The sequence below is a fragment of the Schistocerca piceifrons genome, chromosome 2 (assembly GCF_021461385.2).
Source record: "Schistocerca piceifrons isolate TAMUIC-IGC-003096 chromosome 2, iqSchPice1.1, whole genome shotgun sequence".
NCBI lineage: Eukaryota > Metazoa > Arthropoda > Insecta > Orthoptera > Acrididae > Schistocerca > Schistocerca piceifrons.
In genome coordinates, this window is record NC_060139.1 from 929,324,653 (window position 1) to 929,351,111 (window position 26,459).

The 26,459-nt window shown below is 40.9% G+C and overlaps 1 protein-coding gene across 1 annotated transcript in view; it reads right to left on the minus strand.

The window, feature by feature from the left end:
* Positions 1-26,459, minus strand: part of LOC124775999 (protein bicaudal C homolog 1-A) — a 135,932-nt gene that overhangs the window by 35,492 nt on the left and 73,981 nt on the right. Inside the window, 5 exon segments of the mRNA XM_047250840.1 lie at positions 34-282; positions 365-481; positions 22,468-22,633; positions 24,919-25,137; positions 25,217-25,450. Coding sequence (XP_047106796.1) covers positions 34-282; positions 365-481; positions 22,468-22,633; positions 24,919-25,137; positions 25,217-25,450 — 985 coding nt within the window.

Sequence of the window (26,459 nt, forward strand, 5' to 3'; positions counted from 1 at the left end):
CCGAGGCAAGTGATAAAGGACTGTTTGACCGACTGGCATATCCACTGCTGCAAGACATGCTGCTGAGAATTGAAGGATGCTGCATCAACAGATGAGGAGGAAGATATGGGCTCGGTAGAGAAGGCAAAACTGTTGACAATCCCCATGGAGTAGCCTGACTAGCTAGGTCTGGCGAGAGCAGTGGAAGTGATGGTGAATTGTATCCTGAAGAACATGGTGAACACTGGTAATTATTGTTCATCAGCAGTGGTGTGTCATACTTTTCACTATCTGTTTTTCCACCTGGAAAATGAATTTTACACTATTTTAATGTGATGTTCTTCGTGAACTCAGTGATTAATGAACTTTTTCCAGGTATACATACTACTGTTGACTTCAAATACTGGATGATCGTCAGGGATGAAGTAAGAGTCTGGTATATCAGCATGAACTGAGGGCTCCTTGAGGCTCAGTAGCAATTTTCTTGCTTCATATATCTTGCCTGAAATTAAATCATGATAAAATTTCACCTACACTAAAAGTAATAGAAATGTGGAAGTGTTTTGTAATAATTCTGAAATAGATCTAAGCTTTTTGTCTGATATTTTATTGCTTATAATAAATAGGTTTTTACCAACTTTTGGTCTAATTATGAATGTACAGGACAGACATTAGTACACTTAACAATTACATATCTGAATTCAAGGGCAAAATGTTAATATTGGTAATGTGGAGGTGTAACAGTGTTGTTACTTTTTGAACATTTAATGCTTTAATGAAGTATTAACTCGAACCAAATGCTTATCTTTATTTCCTCTCTGAATACTGTTATGTCTTATGTTGGATAAAATGTACAGAATACTAAGTAAACTAAGTTGTGTGTCTCCTTGAAAGGACTGCTTAACAATATTTGATAAGCAAAAGTAAACCTATCAGAATCCTAAATATTAACTACAAAGTTTCATGTGCTTTTGTAAATACAGAAACTGCATTGAGAATATTTTGAGAGAATTGGTGACCAGTATTCACCATCAGGAGTCAAAATATTAATGCTACCAATAGGTGCATACAGAAGTACACAACAGTACCCTAGCTTTCAGGAATAGGAGTTCCTTCCTCTGAGAGGAGGGGGGGGGGGGGGCTAAGTTACAAAAATTGAAGAGGAAGGGATCACTCAGGCAATCCTCCATCCATCTGCCAACCTTGCAGAATGAAGGATCTCATTTGAGACCTTCAAAACAATCTAATCACATTAGTTAAAAAGAGTGTGTATTTGTAGAAGTCATTCCATTCAGTTTTCCAATGCCAAATGGGTTTTATTATGTAATATTGATTGGAAAAGGAAAGACTAATGCCCAGTAAATTATTTTGTCATTTTAGAACAGTTGCTGGACACTTAGCCTACTTGAAGCCAGTAACCTGTATCAATTTCGTAAACAATTGCAACACCAGAGCAAAGGAAGGAGATTATCTTTAGTGCAATATAGTTACAGAATTGTTTGCATTATGTTACACTTTTGAAAACTGCACTTTCATCCAGTTTTGATGAGTGAGGGAATTGAGTCTCCATTACTTGTAGGTCTTCATACTACTGAAACGTCCAACAGGAAGTGAAATTAGATCTTAGCATCTGGTACCATGGTTTAATTATTTGAAGTAATTACCTGGTAAAGTTTTCTTGAAAATTTTACAACACACTGAAATCCAGTTGTCCACAAAACTGTCACTATGATAATCCCTGTTACAACCACTTACATATCACTTCAACAGGGACCATGAGGACAAGATCAAGCTAATTACAGCATGCAGAGAGGCATTTGAACAACCATTCTTTCCACACTCCTTACATGGAGTAAACAGGAAGCAGCCCTAGTAACAGTTACAATACCTCCAGTCATGCACTTCATAGTGATTTGCAGGGTATAGACATAGATGTAGATGTGGATCATTGTAATAATGTGTCTTTTCATATTGATGGGAAAATATGCTCTGGTTCCAAGATAAGTATAACATTGACAAAGTACTCCAATTTTATTGACTGAATGAAATAGTGAACTGTCACCCCTATTGTCTTCTTGAATTTGACTATATATAATCTTACTGACCTTGCAAACAGTGGTCTGAATTTAAAAAAAAATCACTCTCCAGAGTTAGTGCATGAACTACTACTGTCCACTTAGTGATTGTCTTAAATATTCTTTACATCAAAAGTGCTATTGAGTACATTACAACTTATTATCAAAAATGGTAAACAGTTTACAATGTTTAGATTAGCAAAGACACTAGCTATGAAGCACAAACTAACTTTTTATTTTATTTTATGAAGATTGATTTTAGTCAGCACACACACATGCATGCACACACTGAAAATACACAGAAATTCTCAGCTCTATGACAGAGCACTTTTAAACTTCAAGTTATCTTTACAGTTTATCAGAGATGATTACTACCACACACAGCTGGTGCTGTGACTCTATTGATTTGTGCTAGTAAACAATCTGAAGCAATTCATCTTATGAAGACACTTAGTTCATCTTTAAATGAGGTTTCCACTAGATGAAGTGGAAGTTCATTATTTTGTACAATCTGCATAATAGCTTTTCATTGTCAAACACACACTGATAAATAACCAGAATACATTTAGAAGTATTTAAGATGCAGTGTGTCAAAGACAGAACTCAAAAAAAAAAAAAAAATTGTTTGAAATTATTTTAACCTTTCAGTTATTCAGAGCAGCTGTGACAGCAACTTAAGTGTGGCATTTTATTCAAAATTAGTCTGCCCTTATATTCGGTTTCACCAAATCAATCCTAAAATACTTTGTGTCCTAGTTTAGAACAGGAAACATTCTCTGATGAATTTAAGTGTGTGTACACAAACCTTGTGGTTGGAAAGAGGCGCAAATCACACCCATCTAGAAGTATAGCTGAAGTGATCAACAGAAGTAACATCCAATAACCTTCACATCCATTTCTTATAAAATCTTAGAACAGACTTCATGGATGATTCAGTTACCTATAATGATAGTGTCTGAAAGAAGCTGCATAAATATTCAGTTAGATCATAAGGTCTTAACGTGGTGCGAATACTGGCAACTTCTTTTATATGTTTAGAAATGTGAAACTGTGTGCTTAACCATATGCAAAAACTTAATATCCTATTGTAATGAATGTAGCCACCTCAGGACTTTTGCACTGTCAACTGAAATTTTCAATTATGTATAAGTTTTGGGTTGACTTGGGTGAATTTTCTTACCTAAATTACACATTTCTACTCTGTAGATATTTCTGAACATAGGTCAGAAAATTAACTTAAGTCAGGTCAAAATTTATATAGAATCAAACATTTTGGTTCACAGCATGAAAGTTCCGAGATTCCTCATAATAGGATACTAAATTTTATTCATTTTGTTGAGTGAACAGTTCTACATTTCTGAACATTTAAAGCAAGTTGCCAGTCTTTGCACCAGTTTAAGCTAACTGAATATTATGTAGCTTCTTGCAGACTATTCCATTGTAGATAACTATCATCTGTGAAACAATCTATTTACAAAGAAGAGCACATATTAAACACTTGTGTGAGCCATTATAGAATACTGCACAGTTGTGTGGGATGCATACACAAGAGGACAACAGTTAACATAGAATGCATTCAGAGAAGGCCAACATGAATGGTCAAAAGTTTATTTGACCGAAAGGAGATTGTGTCACAGATGTTCGAAGAACTGAACTGGCAGACTAAGATAGATGGAAACTATTCTGAGGAAGTCTAACTACTTAAGTTAAAAGAACTTGACTGTAGGAATAATCTACAATTCCATAAACACTGCTCACGTGGGGATTATGGGGACAAGATTAATTAGAGCACGCAAAGAGGCATTGAACAGTCATTCTTCCTGAACTGCATATGTGAATGGAATAGGAAAAAATTCCATTAATTGGTACAGTGGAGTGTACCCTCTGCTGAACACTTCACAGTAGTTTCAAGAATACTCTTAGCACAAATGTAATGAGCTACCTCTAATAACAACCACTTTATGCCAACCAGCAAGACCTGTGAAATCACTGATCATATGAAAACAGACACATATTTCTCTTTTAACATTCTGAAAACCAGGGCTCAAGGTAGTCTGGTAGATATAGTATTTCTCAACTTCCAGAAAGCATTTAATTAGTAACACATCTAGACTTAAGAGAAGTTTGATCATATGGGATATCAAGCATAATTTGTGACTAAATTGAGGTTTTTGTGGTAGGACGACAACAAATCTTTGATCAAGAATTGATAGTTGAAATGACATCAGGTGTGCCCTAGACAAGTGTATTTGGACTCTTGCTCTTTGTTTTATATATTAATGACCATGAAAACAATTAATAGTAACCTCAGAGTTTTTGCAGATGGTGCAGCTGTCTGTAGTGTATTGCCTGGAAAAGGCTGCAAAAGTATTCAGTCAAATCTTGGTAAGATTTCAGAATGGCACAAAGACTGGCAGCTTTCTCTTCAATATGTGCACTTCTCAAATAAATAAATAAATAAGTAAAATAGAATACTTAGCGTCCTATGGCTAGGAAGTCAATGTAACAGTTACAGTGTTGTCAACTCTCAGATCTGGAGCATAGCAATTTGCAGAAATGTGAAGTGGAACAATAACATATGCTCAGTCTTAGGTGACAACTTGGCAGTTTCAGTTAATTAGTGGAATACTAGGGAAAAACAGTCAATCTAAAAAGGAGAATGCTTGCAAAACAGTGATTCAACTGATCATTGACACTGCTCATTTGTGTAGGTTTCAGGCCTTGTCATAAAGCAGTGAATGGTGTGCCTGGGAACAGAGAGGAAGTGAGATCAAATCCTTGTCAGACCAGGAAAATTTTCTATCTGCCTTTAATCTGGCCTTAACCTCTCTGTGTGGGGAGTCACTATGCACAATAAATGTTATGATTTCACATTGAACTGTAGGTCCCCTTTCCCTGATTGGATAAGTAGCAGGGCTTTACAGACACTGGCACAGATGGGGACACGAACAGAAAATTCAGGCCAGAGGGGTTACAAGGATGAAGTAAATTTTTCAGAGTGTTTCCAGCTACACAATTCAGAAAAGCTGGTGTTAAGGGAAGAATCCAGGTGTAACAGGCCATGAAGCAATCATTGTAGAGAAGCACTGCACGTTGAACTGCATACTCAGCACCTGGGCTGTCCGGCTGTCTGGCAGTGGCCATTAATGTGGACAGGCAGCTTGTTATTTGTCATGTTCACATACCTTGCTGCTGAACACTTCACAGTAGTTTCGAGTATACTCCGAGGACAAATGTAATGAGCTACCTCTAACAACACAACCAATGGTTGCAGGTAAGTTGGTAGATTCTATGGCTACTTTCACAGACTCAGGGGAGACAGTCTGGGATGGATCTGTCCCTCCTCACCCCCACTCTTCACTGCAATCCTACCTTCTACATGCTTGTGTAACTACAAGAACCCAGTCACCCAGGATGCCCCATTTAGCCTGAATACTGTACGCCCACAATAATCTCTATGCTCATGCCCCAGACAGCTTCAGCTTCTTACCTGTAACCAGCTCTCATGGTGATGTGTCTAGAATGGCTTTGTGTAGGCAATGATTCTTTGGAGAGAGAGGTGTGGATGCACCAGAAGACAGTTCAGGGATACAAAAAACACTGAATCTGTTTGTTTACATCCCTCAATGTTTGATGCTGGTAGTGTTGATCCCTCATGAGCATGGCAAATACACTGACATGACATAATGTAGTATGTTGACCTTCCAGCCTGGCTCTGTCCACAGAAGAGCAGGCCTGGTGCTTTTGTTGCAGATGCTTTGTCAAGAGAAGTCTCTTGTTACTAGCCCTTAGCTGGACGTCACTGCAAATACAGCAGATTGCATCTGAATTTTATATTTCTCTGTTGCTTGGCTTAAGAAAACCAAATGGAGAACATATTCGATGACACTGACTCTTGTGGGCCACTAGGAAGACCGCACTGTAGTTCCTTCTCTAAATCCTCGCACAAACGAAAAAATGGCTGACATCGAAATAAGTGTCCAAGGAATACAAAAGCAACTGGAATCACTCAGAGGAAAGTCCACTGGACCTGATGGAATACCAATTCGATTCTACATGGAGTACGCGAAAGAACTTGCCCCCCTTCTAACAGCCATGTACCGCAAGTCTCTAGAGGAACAGAAGGTTCCAAATGATTGGAAAAGAGCACAGGCAGTCCCAGTCTACAAGAAGGGTCGTTGAGCAGATGCGCAAAACTATGTACCTATATCTCTGACTTCGATCTGTTTTAGAATTTTAGAACATGTTTTTGCTCGCGTATCTTGTCTTTTTTTTTGGTTTAAGGGCACTCAACTACTGATGTCATTAGCGCCCAGTCACAATTGTTAGAGCACATAGAATCTAGTAAAACTCAAGGGGGGGGGGGGGGGGGGGGGACAGCAGAAAGTTCTTACAAAGATGCAGATAAAATAAGTGAAGGAGTTAGATGTCTTTGGACAAGCCAGTCAAAGTAATGAAACGAAGAACACGAGCAGCTGCTCGAGCGTCATCACCTAAAATATCTGGTAAAGTAGATGGCAGAGACAGGACAACACGAGATTGACTAAAACGGGGACATGACAATAAAACATGGCACACTGTTAATGCATGACCACAAGGGCACTGCGGGGCTGGGTCACCGGAGAGCAGGTAGCGGTGGCTAAACCGGCAATACCCAATCCGCAACCTAGTCAGAAGGACCTCTTCTCGCCGAGATGGTCGGGAGGAGGTTGTCCAAGCAGTTGGGAACAGTTTTACTGCCCGGAGCTTGTTTCCTTGAAGTGATGACCAAGTATCCCACCACAAAGACACAAGCCTCCTACAAACAACCCCACTAATGTCAGATGACAGGACACAATGGGAGGCTGGCCGAGGCAGGAGGACTGCAGCCTTGGCTGCAGCATCAGCAGCCTCATTCCCAGGCACTCCTACATGGCCGGGAACCCACAGAAAACTGACAGAAGAGCCATCAGCGGCAGAAGAATGGAGGGACTGCTGGATCCGTGGCACCAAGGGATGGACTGGATATGGAGCTCCAAGGCTCTGAAGAGCACTGAGTGAATCAGAACAGAGTACATACAATGAATGGCGGTGGCGGCGGGCATACTGAACGGCCTGATGGAGAGCAAAAAGCTCGGCCGTAAAGCTGGAACACTGGTCGAGGAGCCGGTATTTAAAGGTGCCGGCCCCGACGACAAAGGCACAGCCGACACCATCGTCAGTTTTGGAGCCATCAGTGTAAATAAAGGTGTGACTGGCAAGTCGCGCACGAAGTTCGACAAACCGTGAGCAATGCACTGCAGCCGGAGTACCCTCCTTCGGGAGCGAGGTGAGGTCGAGATAAATATGAACTGGAGCCTGGAGCCACGGTGGTGTCGGGCTCTCACCCTCTCTGAAGGAGGGAGGGAGGGCAAAATCCAATTGTCGAAGCATGCGACAAAAGCGGACTCCAGTGGGCAGCAGGGCAGACACATACAACCCATACTGACGGTCGAGAGAATCGGCGAAGAAGGACTGATAAGAGGGGTGGTCGGGCATTGACAACAGCCGGCAGGCATACCAACAAAGCAGTACGTCACGCCGGTAGGTCAATGGTAATTCAGCAGCTTCAGCATGAAGACTCTCGACGGGACTAGTGTAGAATGCTCTGGTCGCAAGACGTAACCCCCAATGGTGGATGGAGTTGAGATGGCGTAAGAGGGATGGCCGAGCAGACGAGTAGATGAGGCTCCCATAATCCAGCATTGATTGGACTATGGACCAATACAAGCGAAGCAGGACAGTGCAATCCGCTCCCCAAGATGAACCACTAAGAACTCTGAGGACATTAAGGGAACGTGTACAACGGGCAGCCAAATAAGAGACGTTTGGAGACCAACAAAGTTTCCTGTCCAGTGTGAGCCCTAGAAACTCAGTTGTTTCCACAAATGGGAAAACAATGGGACCGAGATGTAAGGATGGTGGAAGGAACGCTTTATATCGCCAAAAGTTGATACAAACCGTCTTCTCTTCAGAGAACCGGAAGCCATTTGCCACGCTCCATGAGTAGAGGCTGTCTAGACAACGCTGAAGGCAGCGCTCCAGGAGGCATGTTCTCTGGGCACTGCAGTAGATCGCGAAGTCATCGACAAAAAGAGCCTGAGACATTAGGTGGAATGCAATCCATAATTGTATTGATCGCTATGGCAAAAAGGGCTACGCTCAAGACGGAGCCCTGAGGCACTCCGTTCTCCTGCAGGAAGACGTCGCACAATACGGAACCCACACGTACCCTAAACTTTTGATCTGTTAAAAAGGAATCAATAAAAAGGGGCAGGCAACTGCGTAGACCCCACCTGTGCATAGTGCGGAGGATACCTCCTCTCCAACAGGTATCATAAGCCTTCTCCAAATCTAAGAACACGGCTACCGTTTGGCGCTTTCGCAAAAAGTTGTTCATGATGAATGTCGACAAGGTCACAAGGTGGTCAACAGCGGAGCGGCGGGGATGAAAGCCGCATTGAACATTGGTAAGTAGCCATCGAGATTCAAGAATCCGAACTAACCGAGCGTTAACCATGCACTCCATCACCTTACAGACACAGCTTGTAAGAGAAATGGGGCGGTAACTAGAAGGAAGGTGTCTATCCTTCCCGGCTTTGGGTATAGGAACAATGACAGCGTCATGCCAACGCATGGGGACTTGACCTTCGGTCCAGACACGATTATAGGTATGAAGAAGGAAGCTTTTGCCTGCCGGAGAAAGGTGGGCCAGCATCTGAACGTGAATGGCATCTGGCCCCGGAGCAGAGGACCGGGACAGTGCAAGTGCACATTCGAGTTCCCGCATAGTAAAGGGGGCATTATAATGTTCCAGATTCAGAGAGTGGAAGGAAGGTCACCGAGCCTCTTCTGCCTCTTTTCTGGGAAGGAAGTCAGGGTGGTAACGGGCGGAGCTTGAAACCTCTGCAAAAAAACGACCGAAGGCGTTGGAGACATCCACAGGATCAACCAGGACCTGTTTACCTGAAGTCAGGCCAGGTACCGAGGAGTGGGCCTTAATGCCCGACAGCCGGCGCAGGCCACCCCGGACGACAGAAGAGGGAGTAAAATTGTTAAAGGAGCTGGTGAAAGAGGCCCAACAATCTTTTTTGCTGTCTTTGATGACTCTACGGCATTGCGCTCTGAGTCGTTTGTATCCAATACAATTCGCCAATGTAGGATGGTGGCGAAAGGTGCGTAAAGCACGTCGTCGAGCACGGATAGCGTCTCTACAAGCCTCATTCCACCAGGGGATGGAAACGCGACGTGAAGAAGAGGTAGTACGAGTAATGGAATGTTCGGCAGCATTGATGATAACAGCCGTGAGGTATTCGACCTGACTGTCACAACTGAGAAAATCGTGGTCCAGAAAGATCGCCAGGGAGGAGTAAAGTCCCCAGTCAGCTTTCGGTATGTTCCAGCTCGAAGGACGTGGATACAGGGTGTGGTGCAGGAGACGAACAACACAGGGGAAGTGGTCGCTCGAATAGGTGTCAGAAAGGACATACCACTCGAACCGACGGGCAAGAGTGGTGGAACAGATCGAGAGGTCCAAGTGGGAGTAGGTATGAGTAGAGTCCGAGAGGAAAGTCGGGGCGCCAGTATTGAGGCAGACAAGATTGAGATGGTTGAAGACATCCGCCAAGAGGGAGCCTCTCTGACAGGATGCAGGAGAGCCCCAAAGGGGATGATGGGCATTGAAGTCGCTAAACAATAAAAACGGCGGAGGAAGCTGAACAAACAGGTGCATCATGTCAGCCCGACTAACTGCGGATGATGATGGAGCGTAGACGGTACAAATGGAAAAAGTAAAGGCAGAAAGAGTAATACGGACAGCTATTGCTTGGAGTGGGGTGGTCAATGGGATGGGATGGTAATAGACATCATCCCGAACGAGCAACATGACCCCACCATGAGCTGGAATACCGTCCACAGGGGTGAGGTCAGACCGCTCCGAGGTACAGTGGGTAAAAGCAAGGCGGTCAGTCGAGCGCAACTTGGTTTCCTGGAGACCAAGGACGAGCGGACAGTGCAGGCAGAGGAGCAGTTGTAATTCCTCCTGATTAGATTGAATACCTCTTATGTTACAATGTAACAAAGCCATCGCTAGTCAGAAAAAGGGGGAACGAAATGGGTTAAGAGCTGGTCACCTCGACGGCCACGGAGGGCCGGGTTTCGAGGGAACAACGCTACAACCAGCGGGAGGCGGATCCTGTTCCATTGAGTCATCGCCAGCTGCGGCCGCTTTCCCAGGTTGCGTAGAAGGGGCAGCATCATTTGCCCACGAGATGCCAGCTGAGCGCCTGGCAGCAGAGCGCCCAGCGAAACTGAGGACGGCCGGGAGCAGCGACTCACAGATGGAGCGTCAGACGAAACGCGCCGGGGTGGAGAGGGGATAAAGACTTCTTCTTGGAGGCCTTCTGGGAAGTCCGATGAGACACGGGGATGGTGGGCTGGACCCGAAGAAGGTCCTCACGCGCGGGGTCCGGAACGTTTCCCCGATGGACGCCTGAGAAGAGGATCACTTCTCAGGTGGCTCCTCATAAGACATCAGATTGCAGCAGGAGGTCCTGATGAAAAATAACTCCCTGCATCCTATTCAGTGCCAGATGCGGGACAATAGACACTGGGATGTCCCCTAGTCGGTCGCACGGCTGGAGCGCCGCCGACTGAGTGGCGGAGGTGGTCTTTGTAAGAATGGACCCCTAACGCATTTTACTGAGAGTCTCGATTTCCCCGAAGATATCCTCGATGTGCTGGACAAAGAAAATGGGCTTGGAGGTGGCGAACGTCCCCCCATCGGTTCGAGAACAGACCAAATAGTGGGGGAAGTACTTCGCCCCAAGCCGGCGGGCCTGTCCTTCCTCCCAGGGAGTGGCCAAGGGGGAAGGGGCAGGAGAACCAGAATCAGAGACAGTACCTTTCTTTTTAAAAGACTCGGCTGCAGAGTGACCCGATACATGTTGACGTTTCATCTGCGAAACGTCCGCCCCGATACCACCCACTCCGACCAGGGGCTCTTCCCACGGGCGCCACCCAGCCTCAGCAAGGGCCACCTGGCAGGATGACCGTTGTCAGGAGTCCTGATGCCCCAAGGAGATGGGCATCTACTCCTTGGCCGACGTGGGGAGGGTGCAGCTCAGGTATCGGCAGTACGATCCCTGTGTTGTCAGGGGGCTACAACCTAGAGGGTACATGACGACCCCACCACAACGGGCTGGCTACCATGCTGGATTTTGGGTGCCATGGAAAGTCCATCATGATCGTAGGTGCAGATGGGAACGCACTATGGGCGTAACTTGTGCACCCCATCAGGCGTTTAGGCCCAATTTGAGGAATAGCGAGTGTGGTTACAACACCGTTACAATGCTGAGTGCCAAGGTCTTAGTGCACTGAGGACCAGTGAGACACCACGTAAGGCGTCCTTCCCCAAAAGGCTTGTAGTTCTGTAGAATTTTGAAAAGTGGAGGTCAAACCCCAAGGAGGACCATCACATGAAAGGCCAAAACGGTTGAAACTCCTTTCAGTCGCCTCTTACGACAGGCAGGAATACCTCGGGCCTATTCTTACCCCGGTCCCGCAGGGGGGTCGTGTCTTTTCTGGAAACCCAGAATCTACTCTGTAGGAATCAACATGGATTCCGGAAACAGTGATCGTCTGAGACCCAACTCTCTTTATTTGTTCATGAGACCCAGAAAATATTAGATACAGGCTCCCAGATAGATGCTATTTTCCTTGACTTCAAGAAGGCTTTCAATACAGTTCCGCACTGTTGCCTGATAAAGTAAGAGCCTACGGAATATCAGGCCAGCTGTGTGGTTGGATTGAAGAGTGTTTAGCGAACAGAATACAGCATGTTGTTCTCAATGGAGAGACATCTACAGGCGTTGAATTAACCTCTGGCATGCCACAGGGGAGTGTTATGGGACCATTGCTTTTCACAATATATATAAATGAACTAGTAGATAGTGTCTGAAGTTCCATGCGGCTTTTCGTGGATGATGCTGTAGTATACAGAGAAGTTGCAGAATTAGAAAATTGTAGCGAGATGCAGGAAGATCTGCAGCAGATAGGTACTTGGTGCAGGGAGTGGCAACTGACCCTTAACATAGATAAATGTATTGTGAATGCATGGAAAGGATCCTTTATTGTATGATTATATGATAGCGGAACAGACACTGGTAGCAGTTACTTCTGTAAAGTATCTGGGAGTATGCGTGTGGTACAATTTGAAGTGGAATGATCAGATAAAATTAATTGTTGGTAAGGCGGGTGCCAGGTTGATATTCATTGGGAGAGTCCTTAGAAAATTTAGTCCATCAACAAAGGAGGTGGCTTACGAAACACTTGTTCGACCTATACTTGAGTATTGCTCATCAGTGTGGGATCCATACCAGATCGGGTTGACGGAGGAGATAGAGAAGATCCAAAGAAGAGTCCCATGTTTTGTGACAGGGTTATTTGGTAAGCGTGATAGCGTTACGGAGATCTTTAGCAAACTGAAGTGGCAGACTCTGCAAGAGAGGCACTCTGCATCGCGGTGTAGCTTGCTGTCCAGGTTTCTAGAGTGCATTTCTGGATGAGGTATCTAATATATTGCTTCCCTCTACTTATACCTCCTGAGGAAATCACGAATGTAAAATTAGGGGGACTCTAGCACGCACGGAGGCTTTCCAGCAGTCGTTCCTCCCGCGAACCATACGCAACTGGAACAGGAGAGGTAGGTAATGACAGTGGCACGTGAAGTGGGGTATATGTAGCTTGACGGGGGAGGGGGAGAGAAAGTTATAGGCTTAAAATTCAAGTGATAGCATTCTAAAGATGTAGAAGCACTATTAATACTTAAAGTTTTTCATGAATAGCTAATGTATAATTAAATAATATGTAGGTTAAGTACTAAGCTGTTAGGCTAGGCCTAAGTTAATTATATTAAATAATAAAATAATTTTATTGCATGCAAAAAAATAACTCACATTTGCATCAAACTAGTGTGTCGAGGCTTTTTTTTAGCGTATCTCTTGACATCAATAAAACATTGTTGGCTTGTCGTCCCCTTCAGCTGAAATTTTCACACAAGCTTTGAGCATTTCCTGACTCATCCTATTCCTTAATTTTGTAATCACCCTGTTCATTGTACTAAATGACCTTTCCACTCTGCAAGTCGAAACGGGAATGCACAGTACACGTTCAGCGAGTGTCCGTAGTGCTTCATAGCCGATGTCGGCTCTCAGAATGGAAGAAGCAACATCAGAAGACATATCTTCTCATTTATTACTAACAACGTGCCTAAAAGAATGCAAGTCTGCAATAACAGGGTCAACATTTGTAAGTCCCAAAATCAAGCACAGTTCTTTACAATCATTATCAATAAACTCTAGAAATTTTTTTAAAACTTTCAAAATATGCACTTACTTTTATCACTTTAATTGCCTTCTCATCAAACCGTTGCTCAATTTCATCAATCATACTTTTAACAAATTTCTTTGCAATTTTCATAGCTTTAATCTTCTCCTCTATGTTCGTGAATAGTACAGCTTTAACTTTTGTTGTGTACTCCTTACAGTTTTCTAATTTTATTAAGAGTTTCATTTTTTGCAATATGTCTATTGCAGTCGCAAAGACAGTCTATATGTTTTAAATGTTCCAGAAACAAGTAGAGGGATTAGCGAACTTTTAAGTGATTGTGTCTGCAAAACTTGACATAAGTTTGAGGCTGCATTTAACGTATCATCTAAAATCACAAAATCTACAATGAAATTGGAATTTCATCATTTCTAACAAGATTCCTCCAACTAAACTTGTTAAATCCGCACCGTCCTTGTGTATACGTTCGCATGCCATTATAATGGCATAAGGTTACGAAAATAGCATGAACTGTGTGATAGGTACTTAACCATCGGATGTCAAGAGCTTCAGGTATTTTTAAAACAGGTTGCCCTAAAGCACACTGAATTTCATGCAAAACATTTTGTCATTTGGAAGAACCATGAAAAAGTTTGTTAATGTCTTTAACAACATGTAATGTTCGTTTTATAATGGGGTGTTTATTCCTATAGTTGGTGGCAGCAATTGACAAAACATGTGCTCTACAGTGAATGTATGGCAGCTTATGGCCCTTCCTCTCTGACAACAGTGTGGACTCCTGAGATAGAACCACTAAAATTAGCAGCACCGTTGAAAGAACAAGATAATGGTCTGTCATAAGAAAGTTTTCTTTTCTTTAGTTCAGTATCAATTGCTGTAAGTATGGATTCAGCTGAAGTGCTTTTCAACTCAACGAGACATAAAAACCTTCACTTCAAACGATGGAGACGGTGCAACATATCTAACTACTAAAGACCGTTCACTTTGGTTGGAAACATTTGCAGATTCGTGTGCCATTAATGAGAAATATTTGTCATGGAGAAGTGTTTCAATCTTGAAAGTCTAAAGACTCTCCCTAACAAGTCAACAATTCTGACGCAGTATACTTATTAAGATATGTGGACCTTTCACTCTGAAATTTTCACCACTTTTCAAGATTAATGTCACTTTTCAGTACTACCTTACAAATTAGAGGTTCATATTTTGTTGTGTGGGGTATTTCTTCCTTATTAAGGAAATGTAGACTTCAAATTAATTATGACAATGCTTGGTGGTTTAAAGCTTTTTCTTTTTCATTTTCTTCGAATATCTGTGCATGAATTGGAGCATTTAATCCATGTAATCCCCAATTTTCAAGTGCAACAGCTCTTGCATGTTTTTATGAGTTGGCGTGCTTTTCTAGTTTTCCCATGCTTCCGGTGATTTAGTGAAAGGTACAGAAATGAACACCACTCCTGTTTTCTGCAGAGCTTCGATATCTTTTTTTAAATGCATTTCACACAATTTGCAGAAAGCCCCACCCTACTTGTTATCAAAGTACAACCAATTTACTTACACTATAGTCTTGTGTAGTTCACGAATGAACTAGTTCAGAAGAACACTCCCACAGGAGAACTAGTTCACGGATAACCTCATTACTTAGATCGTTTGCTCTTTTCCGAAGACCGCCAGACAATAGCGAGACGGTGCGAGAGCCCACAGTAGGCTTAAAAAAAAAAAAAAAAAAAAAAATCACATGCTCCCCTGACGTTTTGGTGCAAGTTAAAAATATTGTCGAGTTTTTCAATAGTAGTACACAAAGGGGGGGGGGGGGGGGGGGGGAAGATAGCTACACAACAGCAAATGAATCTGCCTGTCCTCAAGCTCAAACAGGACGTCCAGACCCGCTGGAATTATTCTTTTGACATGCTTCAGCGAATGGTAAAGGATGCAGTGATTGCTATTAGCACTTCTGTGCTCTGACCTAACAATAAAAGAAAGTGACTGGCAAATAATAGGAGTTTTTGCCCTTACTTAGTCCGTTCTATGAAATTATGGTAGAAATAAGTGCCGAAAGAAATGTGACTGTCAAAAGTTAATATGTTTTGTAACCTGCTCAACAGTTTTCTGCAGAAGCATGCTTCTAACAATAAAAAAATTGTTGCTGTGCAACCAGTGCTCAAGAAAGGCATGGAAGACCATTTTAAAGATTTAGAGAATAACATTCTGTATGCTGAGTGTACTATTCTGGACCCCCTATTTAGACAAAGGGGATTTAGAAATCAAGAAGCTTGTGAAGTTGCAATACAACACCTCAAAAATAAAGTTGGCAGAGTGCAGTTACTTCAGAGGGAGAATCTAAATATTTTTTAGTGGCTGATCCCACTGCTAGTGACCCTTCAGCATCTTGTTCTAGTAAGTAGCAGCACTAATCAAAATGAGAAAGACTATATGGGACGAGTATGACAAAGAAATAAGAGAAATCACTAGACCAGATAACCAACTTTCTGCTGGTATTCGCAAACTCAATAAACACCTCAATGAAGAGTATTTACATCAAGAAAAAGATCCACTTGAGAGGTGGCATGAGCATCGTCAGTTATATCCTCATGTATATGCATATGTGTTAAAAAGATGTTGCATAGTAGCGACATCAATGCCCTGCGAACGCATTTTTTCAGCGATGGGACAAATCCTTAATGAATGAACTCTTATCAATGAACAAAGCTTCCAAATTAATGACTCTACATAATAATATGTAAATTTTTATAATATTTCAGTTGAAAATTAGAAGACTGATTATTTAAAGAATGATAATGCAAAGCACAGAAAGTATGCTTTAGAGTACTATTTCACTCAGGGGTCAGTTATTTTTTCTATGTCTAATTCTTTGGTAACAAATTACAAGTGCTAGTGTTTCTTCTGTTAATGATAAAGGTATTATTTTTTGTGCCATATAGTAGTTAACCTGTACCTAAAGCAGAAATATTTTTTGTTGGTTATTTCCAAAACTTTAAAAAGTCGATTATTTATGAAAGTGTATTTTTATTCACAAAAAAAAAAACATTAGCATCTTCTGTAATTAATATTCCTACAACGAACTAATAAATAAATATTTTAAAATTAAAATACTACAAGTGCACTGTATGTAAAGTAGTTGACTAGCTCATTTTACCAATTTGTGTAAACAACTGGTTTGTCGTTTCGAAGTCTAATTGTTGTTTGTTGTTGTGGTCTTCAGTCCTGAGACTGGTTTGATGCAGCTCTCCATGCTACTCTATCCTGTGCAAGCTGCTTCATCTCCCAGTACCTACGGCAACCTACATCCTTCTGAATCTGCTTAGTGTATTCATCTCTTGGTCTCCCTCTACGATTTTTACCCTCCACACTGCCCTCCAATACTAAATTGGTGATCCCTTGATGCCTTGTAATATGTCCTACCAACCGATCCCTTCTTATAGTCAAGTTGTGCCACAAACTTCTCTCCTCCCCAATCCTATCCAATACCTCCTCATTAGTTATGTGATCTCACCCATCTGATCTTCAGCATTCTTCTGTAGCACCACATTTCAAAAGCTATTCTCTCGTTGTCCAAACTAGTTATCGTCCATGTTCCACTTCCATACATGGCTACGCTCCATACAAATACTTTCAGAAACGACTTGCTGACACTTAAATCTATACTTGATATTAACCTATTTCTCTTCTTCAGAAACGCTTTCCTTGCCATTGACAGTCTAGATTTGATATCCTCTCTACTTCGACCATCATCCGTTATTTTGCTCCCCAAATAGCAAAACTCCTTGACTACTTTAAGTGTCTCATTTCCTAACCTAATTCCCTCAGCATCACCTGACTTAATTCGACTACATTCCATTATCCTCGTTTTGCTTTTGATGATGTTCATCTTATATCCTCCTTTCAAGACACTATCCATTCCATTCAACTGCTCTTCTAAGTCCTTTGCTGTCTCTGACAGAATTACAATGTCATCGGTGAACCTCAAAGTTTTTATTTCTTCTCCCTGGATTTTAATACCTACTTCAAATTTTTCTTTTGTTTCTTTCACTGCTTGCTCAATATGCAGATTGAACAATGTCGGGGATAGGATACATCCCTGTCTCGCTCCCTTCCCAACCACTGCTTCCCTTTCTTGCCCCTCGACTCTTATAACTGCCATCTGGTTTCTGTACAAATTGTAAATAGCCTTTTGCTCCCTGTATTTTACCCCTGCCACCTTCAGAATTTGAAATAGAGTATTCCAGTCAACACTGGCAAAAGCTTTCTCTAAGTCTACAAATGCTAGAAACGTAGGTTTGCCTTTCCTTAATCTTACTTCTAAGATAAGTCGTAAGGTCAGTATTGCCTCATGTGTTCCAATATTTCTACGAAATCCAAACTTATCTTCCCCGAGGTCAGCTTCTACCAGTTTTTCCATTCGCCTGTAAAGAATTTGCGTTACTATTTTGCATCCGTGATGTATTAAACTGATAGTTCGGTAATTTTCACATCTGTCAGCACCTGTTTTCTTTGGGATTGGTATTATTATATTCTTCTTGAAGTCTGACAGTATTTTGCCTGTCTCATACATCTTGCTCACCAGATGGTAGAGTTCTGTCAGGGCTGGCTCTCCCAAGGCTATCAGTAGTTCTAATGGAATGTTGTCTACTCCCGAGGCCTTGTTTGAACTTAGGTCTTTCAGTGCTCTGTCAAACTCTTCACACAGAATCATATCTCCCATTTCATCTTCATAAACATCCTCTTCCATTTCCATAATATTGTCCTCAAGAACATCACCCTTGTATAGACCCGCTATAAACTCCTTCCACCTTTCTGCATTCCCTTCTTTGCTTAGAACTGGGTTTCCATCTGAGCTCTTGATATTCATACAAGTGGTTCTCTTTTCTCCAAAGGTCTCTAATTTTCCTGTAGGCAGTATCTATCTTACCGCTCGTGAGATAAGCCTCTACATCCTCACATTTGTCCTCTAGCCATGCCTGCTTAGCCATTTTGCACTTCCTGTCGATCTCATTTTTGAGACGTTTGTATTCCTTTGTCTGCTTCATTTAGAGGGTTTTTGTATTTTCTCCTTTCATCAATTAAATTCAGTATCTCTTCTGTTACCCAAGGATTTCTACTAGCCCTCATCTTTTTACCTACTTGATCCTCAGCTGCCTTCACTACTTCATTTCTCAAAGCTACCCATTCTTCTTCTACTGTATTTCTTTCCCCCATTCCTGTCAATTGTTCCCTTATGCTCTCCCAGAAACTCAGTACAACCTCTGGTTTAGTCAAATTATCCAGGTCCCATCTCCTTAAATTCCCACCTCTTTGCAGTTTCTTCAGTTTTAATCTACAGTTCATAAAGAATAGGTTGTGGCTAGAGTCCACATCTGCCCTGGAAATGTCTTACAATTTAAAACCTGGTTCCTAAATCTCTGTTTTACAATTATGTAATCAATCTGAAACCTGTCAGTATCTCCAGGTTTCTTCCATGTATACAACCTCCTCCTATGATTCTTGAACCAAGTGTTAGCTATGATTAAGCTGTGCTCTTTGATTTCTTAGCCCCAATCCATATTCACCTACTACGTTTCCTTCTCTCCCTTTTCCTACACTCGAATTCCAGTCACCCATGACTATTAAATTTTCGTCTCCCTTCACTATCTGAATAATTTCTTTTATTTCATCATACATTTCTTCAATTTCTTCATCATCTGCAGAGCTAGTTGGCATATAAACTTTTACTACTTTAGTAGGCGTGGGCTTCGTATCTATCTTGGCCACAATAATGCTTTCACTATGCTGTTTGTAGTAGCGTACCCACACTCCTATTTTTCTGTTCATTATTAAACCAACTACTGCATTACCCCTATTTGACTTTGTATTTATAACCCTGTATTCACCTGACCAGCAGTCTTGTTCCTCCTGCCACCAAACTTCACTAATTCCCACTATATCTAACTTTAACTTATCCATTTCCCTTTTTAGATTTTCTAACCTACCTGCCCGATTAAGGGATCTGACATTCCACGCTCCGATTCGTAGAACGCCAGTTTTCTTTCTCCTGATAAAGACGTCGTCCTGGGTAGGCCCCGCCCGGAGATCCAAATGGGGGACTATTTTACCTCCGGAATGTTTTACCCAAGAGGACGCCATCATCATTTAACCATACAGTAAAGCTGCATGCCCTCGGGAAAAATTACCGCTGTAGTTTCCCCTTGCTTTCAGCCGTTCGCAGTACCACAACAGCAAGGCCGTTTTGGTTTGGGTTACAAGGCCAGATCAGTCAATCATCCAGACTGTTGACCCTGCAACTACTGAAAAGGCTGCTGCCCCTCTTCAGGAATCACACGTTTGTCTGGTCTGTCAACAGATACCCCTCTGTGTGGTTGCACCTACGGTACGGCTATCTGTATCGCTGAGGCACGCAAGCCTCCCCACCAACGGCAAGGTCCATGGTTCTTGCTGGGGGGAAGTCGAATTACTCTACATAAAACTGTAATAATACAGGCATTGGCAATACTGGTCATTATTTAAAAGACTAGCATAACGATTAAAAGAGTGTGTGCAGTAGCGGTAGGAAAGCGAGCTAACTGTCTTTCTGGAAACTGAGATGGGAACTAACGAACTGGAAGAGCAATCTAGTTCGCGACGGACCTGCGAATTAAACTGAATGTTCCCAGTCGTGAACTATTGTGTGCAAAACTATTACACTCCCATTTTTGCTGATACTTAATCTTGCGTTCAATCATTTGTTTAGAATTGCAATTTACGGATGGGCCAGAAACAGTACATTTATCATTTGAAAACTGTGGAAGGGAATCTGAAGACTTGGTAGACCTACGCAATTCATTGTCACAATCACTAGCACTTCTTTCAGTAGACTCACACTCATCTTTGTCTTTTGCAATACACTGTCTTATTAGAAAAGAAAGAAATTAAAGTTTCTTGTTTGGACATTGTATTTCGGCACTAACATTTCTTTTTATGTTATGAACTGACTAAGACTGCACGTAGTACACTACATAATCACATCACACTTCCATAGTAACTTATCGACTGACTGTTACAACCTTACAACAGTTTCAACAATGCATTGAGTTTTTATATAACAATGAAAGCTTAGATTATACTCTTATAGCAGCATTGCCAAATGTCCCACTCATGGTGGAATCTACCGCTTCTTTAGGCAGAAATTGTGTATCCCCATTGACACTGCGAAAATCTTTGTCCAGTGTACACAAATATTTGGTTTGAGCTTTGGACTCATCGATTACGAAAAATCTATATGGCTATTGAATCTTTGAAATATTCCCAGTAATGCAATAAAAAATTGTTTTAATCTTTTATAATGTCAGATGCTACTTCCAATTCCGTAGCAATACCCGGGACATGTTTTGCGACATCAGGTTGATTCTAAGGGCAAACTAAGTATAGATGCGAGTGGCGGATAAGAATAAAGTTCGTAGCGAGGGTGGGCTGCGTAGCTAAGGGATTACATGTTAAGGTGATTGCAGGTGCGGTGAGGGAAGACATGAGAGAGGAAAGGCTGACTTATTCTACAATCGGCGTTGCCAACACACCTTGCAATGCTTAGCTTTACCGCACATTTATTGTACAGCAACTGCTAATTTGTTGGTGTTGGCAATAATAATAATAATAATAATAATAATAATAATAATAATAATAATAATAATACTGGAACAGAACCATTATAGCAGATAAAACACCACCACATAACAAACCTGACATACTCACCAATAAAAAGAGGAAATTAACACAACTAATTGAAATATCCATGCCCAATACAACAAATATACAAAAGAAAACAGGAGAAAAAATTGAAAAATACATCCAACTGGCTGAGGAAGTCAAGGACATGTGGCATCAGGATAAAGTTGACATTATACCAATTATACTATCAACTACAGGAGTCATACCACACAATATCCACTAGTACCTCAATGCAATACAGCTAGATCCAAACTTATATATACAACCACAGAAATCCATAATTATTGATACATGTTCAATTACCTGAAAGATCCTAAATGCAATACAACATATACCGTACAGTTAAAAGGAAGTAACGCTTGATCAAGGTCCACGCCACTTTCCATTTTTAACCAGACTTAACATCTGAGAAAGTAAAGAAATAATAATAATAATAAAGAACAGAACAATCGACGCTAAGTGTTCCAAACTGAACCAATAAGTAACGAAATCTAACTATAGGGACCCACCTGCCACCTATTGTGTTACACATTCATTCTGCTTGTAAAAAATTCATGTCTTCATGACTTCTCCATTGTTGACTCCAAACTTTGTTAGCAACAGCAGCTGGTGTAGTTTAAATTTTGTCACAACAGTACAAGTTAACATACCAGGTGATAATTTTTATGTTTCACCACAACTGTAGATATGAATTTCTCAGGGCAGGGGGGGGGGAAGGGGGGGGTGGGGAGGCGGACTTTCCCCCCTGGGCCACCCCCTGAATTCATCACTGCCACTAGTATTTGCCATGCACATACATTTAAGAACTAAAAGAAAATGTAAGGTATCTTTAAGAATTGAAATGTTTCATATTTTACTCAACAGTGTAGAAAACTTTCAGCCAATATTCTGTCATTTTTTTGAACTTGTTAATTTGTCAATATAAGACTTTGTATATGGAGATCGATTATTTATTTATTGGTCCAGTCCCAGGAATATTGAGTCCCAACCCCTGGTTCTGTGATGTTTGATATGCGAGATCCTCTTTCATACTCATTCCAATTGATCATAGTTAGCAAAAGGATACAAATTATATTTGACTCTGCAGAGTCATTCTATCTCCTATAGTATATTTTGAGGGTATACCGGCATCAGAAGGAATATCTTTTGCCGCAAGCTACTTTAGGTTTCATGTGCACATGTATGCATGATCAAAATTTTCTCGACACCATTAATCAAATTTTTTATGAAACAAATGCTCTTAATTCTCTATTAATGTGGTAATACTAAATTCAATATTTGTTGTTTATGGGCTTAAGTCCAGATTATAAGGGATAATTATTGATAAACTTACTTGCATGACGCTCAATTCCCTTTATACTTAAAGAAAGGGTGTTCTGCTTAGGCTTGTGTCTAACATTGATATGAACATCCAAGGTCTCCATCACACTATTTATTTTTTCTAGATCCACAATAACATCTTCAGGCAAGTCAAACATCAGCAACAAAGGAAGTGATCCCTGAAACAATGTGTAAATAAGATGATTCTGAATTAAACTGCAACAGTATTACAATATTTTATTTTATAGAAAAAAATAACTGCACAAAATACTTCAACATTTATTGATCGTAATATTTGATGACATGTGATAATTACATCCTTATGCTGGAAAAAGATGATACTTGGCTTTTATTGTTACATTGGTACAATGAAACAAGCAAGTTTTCATAAATACTCTTGTACCATAACTATATGTCCTTGTTGGGGTTGTCACAGATTAACATTATGATTATGTTTTGGAATCCATAATTAACCAATGTAGAATATGAATTTCTGCATGTTATGTTTATTAGGAACTAGCCCTGTACTTAATGTACTGCTGCCAACCAATTTAACACCCACTCAAAGATCAAACTTTGCATGTAGTGTCATACAGATTGAGAACAGTCTTCATGGGTTGGCCACTGGATCATGTTGTGCAAATTCCACAGTACTTCCTCAGAGCAACTGTCCTCAGAGCAACAGACCCGTCATAACATTGGTCTCTTACAGTCTTTATTGAGAAATGTCTGGCTGCCCTGTTAGTTAACACAGCATACAGCACACGTGCAGGAAAGCCACTCTGATTTTCGGCAGAGGGCATTTGAGTATGTCACCATTTATCTGCAGATCATTTTTCACATCTTATTTCCATGCCCATGCTTTCTTCGAACACATGCTCTAGAAACAGCATGTCAATGTGCCAATACCGTCAGTTGTACTTAGCTGCCTGCAAGGTTGAACCACCTGAAGATGTCTGACAGTTACTCCAAGGAAATATTGTGGAATTTGCACAAGATGAACCAGTGGCAAACCTGTGAAGACTATTTACAACATATCCACTGGGAAAGCTTGACGAATCACATGAGATTGAGATCAAATTATATGAATGGATTTGGCAGCCATATTCACAATCCACTTAATTGTCATCAATTAAGTATTCCGAGAAATCTTTCCACAGTTACATACTCCTTTGAAAGCTCCTGCAAGAGATTTTTCATCACAGCTGACTGACGAAAATTATACCGTAAATTTGAATTGTGAATATGGTAGGCCTGGTCAAACACTGCCTGTAGCATGCAGGTGTCGCCTTGTAGCCCAAAAATGGCTCTGAGCACTATAGGACTTGACTTCTGAGGTCATCAGTCCCCTAGAACTTAGAACTACTTAAACCTAACTAACCTAAGTACATCTCACACAGCCATGCCCGAGGCAGGATTCGAACCTGCGACCATAGTGGTTGCACAGTTCCAGACTAACGCCTAGAACCGCTCGGCCACCCTGGCCAGCACTTTGTAGCCCAGCCCAAATTGTTTTGCCAGTAATGGAATATAACAGCAGCTGTTTCTTTAAATGAACCTTAAAAATTCATTTAGAAACTATCTGACTCCACTTATTTCCATATAAGGCCCAACATATGAATTAATATTAAGTATTTCAAATTCAAAGGAGGATTCCACTTCCCTGATAATGATCACCTTATTGCTATCTGATAGAGTGTAACTAGAAAGGCACAGTGGCTTTTCAACTTGCAGTTATTTATTTTGCCGCCTCATGTTTACATGGGATAGTCAAAAACAGACATTCAAAGCCAGAAAACCAAACAATGCTCTAAGCTTAAGATGAAGCATAACCAACTGTCCCAATTTTAGAGTTTTAAGATGCAAGAAAGTGCACCTTAATCAATGGAGGAAATGAATTCTGACTGCAGGTGACTTGCTTAAGATGAATACCTATGAAAGGTTTTCACAACACAGAAATTGGTACTTGAGACATTATATCAACAATATTGCAAGCAAAACGTTTTCTGCAGTCTTTATGCTTTTGGATGAAAAAGTGTACTGGAGCCTTGAATAAAAGAGGAGGCAATGGAAATTGTCTTCAGAAGTTAAGATTAAGGACATGCAGATTTAAAGAATAGATGGACCATCAAATGTTGATACAATGAAAGGTCATGAACGTGGCTGCAACATAATTTAGAACGGAGAACTTATTTCCTCTTCATTCATTACTGTACTGTCTGTAAAGTGATAATTTATGGAGCTGATGGACCATTTTTTAAAAATCTGCCTCCCATCACTGTTACAATTTTAACAAAAAATTATTTCTGAACACTGTTAAATTGATTTTAGTACATTTTGTGATGATTAAGACTATGCATATAAAAATACATTTATATACCTAATTTCAAATTACAAAATGAAACAAACCATTGCTAGTGTAAAATATTAAGTGACAAACCTACCATTAATTTCTAGTACTTACCATTAGCTGCTGCCTGGCTTTGTAAACATTATGTATTGTTCCAGTTATGTTTACACTGCTTTTCTTCAGACTAGGAATGCCAGGATCACCAGCATCAGGGAAAAGTATTTGTGTTCCAGTTCGTTGCATTATAAGCTTTAAGTTTTCTCTGTTCTTTCCCAAAACAATTGGGTGATGCTGAGGTGATATTTCAATTGTCATCTGCATTACTACTTGCTCCTGAAATGTAGGGTTTGTATTTTGTAATTAGTGAGTAATCAAACATTTGAGAGAATTTTGTTTATGTTTAAGTACTGACCACTGCTCCTCTAAAGAGATGCGACACCAAAAGAAGTGTCGCTTCCTTTACTTGAGCCACTTCCCATTCGCAGCCTTTCACCATAACCAAGGTCGCATTAAGACGAGCTCTTGTACGGAAAGTCACCTGTACATTGTACTTATGCTGCAGCTGTTGTACATAAGCTGAGGCTGGGTCCCAGTGTGCAAGCTCCACTACAGGTAATTCAAAACTAAAGATAAGTGGTGTCAGCATCTGTCAAAGGATGAACATTGACAGATAAGTAACACATTGTGAAAAAAGTCTTTGCATCAAGGTTAATTACACTACTTTGTCTAAAAAGTGCCACCACTTTAGAAAAGGAAGGATGTTGTAGACTAAAAAATCAGGAAGTCTGACAAATTGTTGTTAAAGCAACTACCATAACTTATGCCTCAGGTAACACACAGAAACCACAGGAAACGAAAATTTGTGTGCCTGGATGGGGATTTCAAACTCAGTCTTCACAAATTTAAGATGTCTATCTTTACTATTGTACCTCATTCTGTACCAATACAAAATATCAGTCATGAACAGCTATTCATTTTTGACAACCTGTGTTGCAACATTTCTATTACAAAACACTAAATAGACTTAACGGTAAGTATGGCTACACACACTGGGTGGGCTAAAGTAAATTTATTCTAACATGGGAGAGTTTGTCCAGTAGATCTTTTTTCCACATAGGGAACTAAGAACAATGGATGCCAACATTGATCTAGTGCCATGATGGTCAAAGTTCCAGTAGTATCTGTAGACATGGAGTAAAATACATTTATCAGCTTCTGCTTGCCTGTGTGTTGAATACTTCAGTTAATTTTGGCTCATTTTGTATAGTAAACATCTCTTTACTTCCATATGTCAATATACTTCCTTCATGCTCTGTGCTGTGTGCTACAGTAATATTTTTGCCTTCTTGTCTCTTATTGCATTTGTCCACTGTTGTGTTTTAGATTTAAACTCTAATCACGACAATGGTTTTTCTTTCATTACCAGTGGAACTAGTGCTCAGAATATATTCCTGCATTTGATAGACACTTGTTATTAGCTCACATTCATCTTGTAATCTCAGAACCACTGCTGTGTCTTATTATCCTTGGTTAATTTGATTTATGTAATTTGCACTCTGTCTGCAAAACTAGTTATTACTGATTTGTACAGTGCTGACAGCAGTTATTATTCCAAAGTTATTCGATACTATTTCATGGACATTAACTTATTTCAT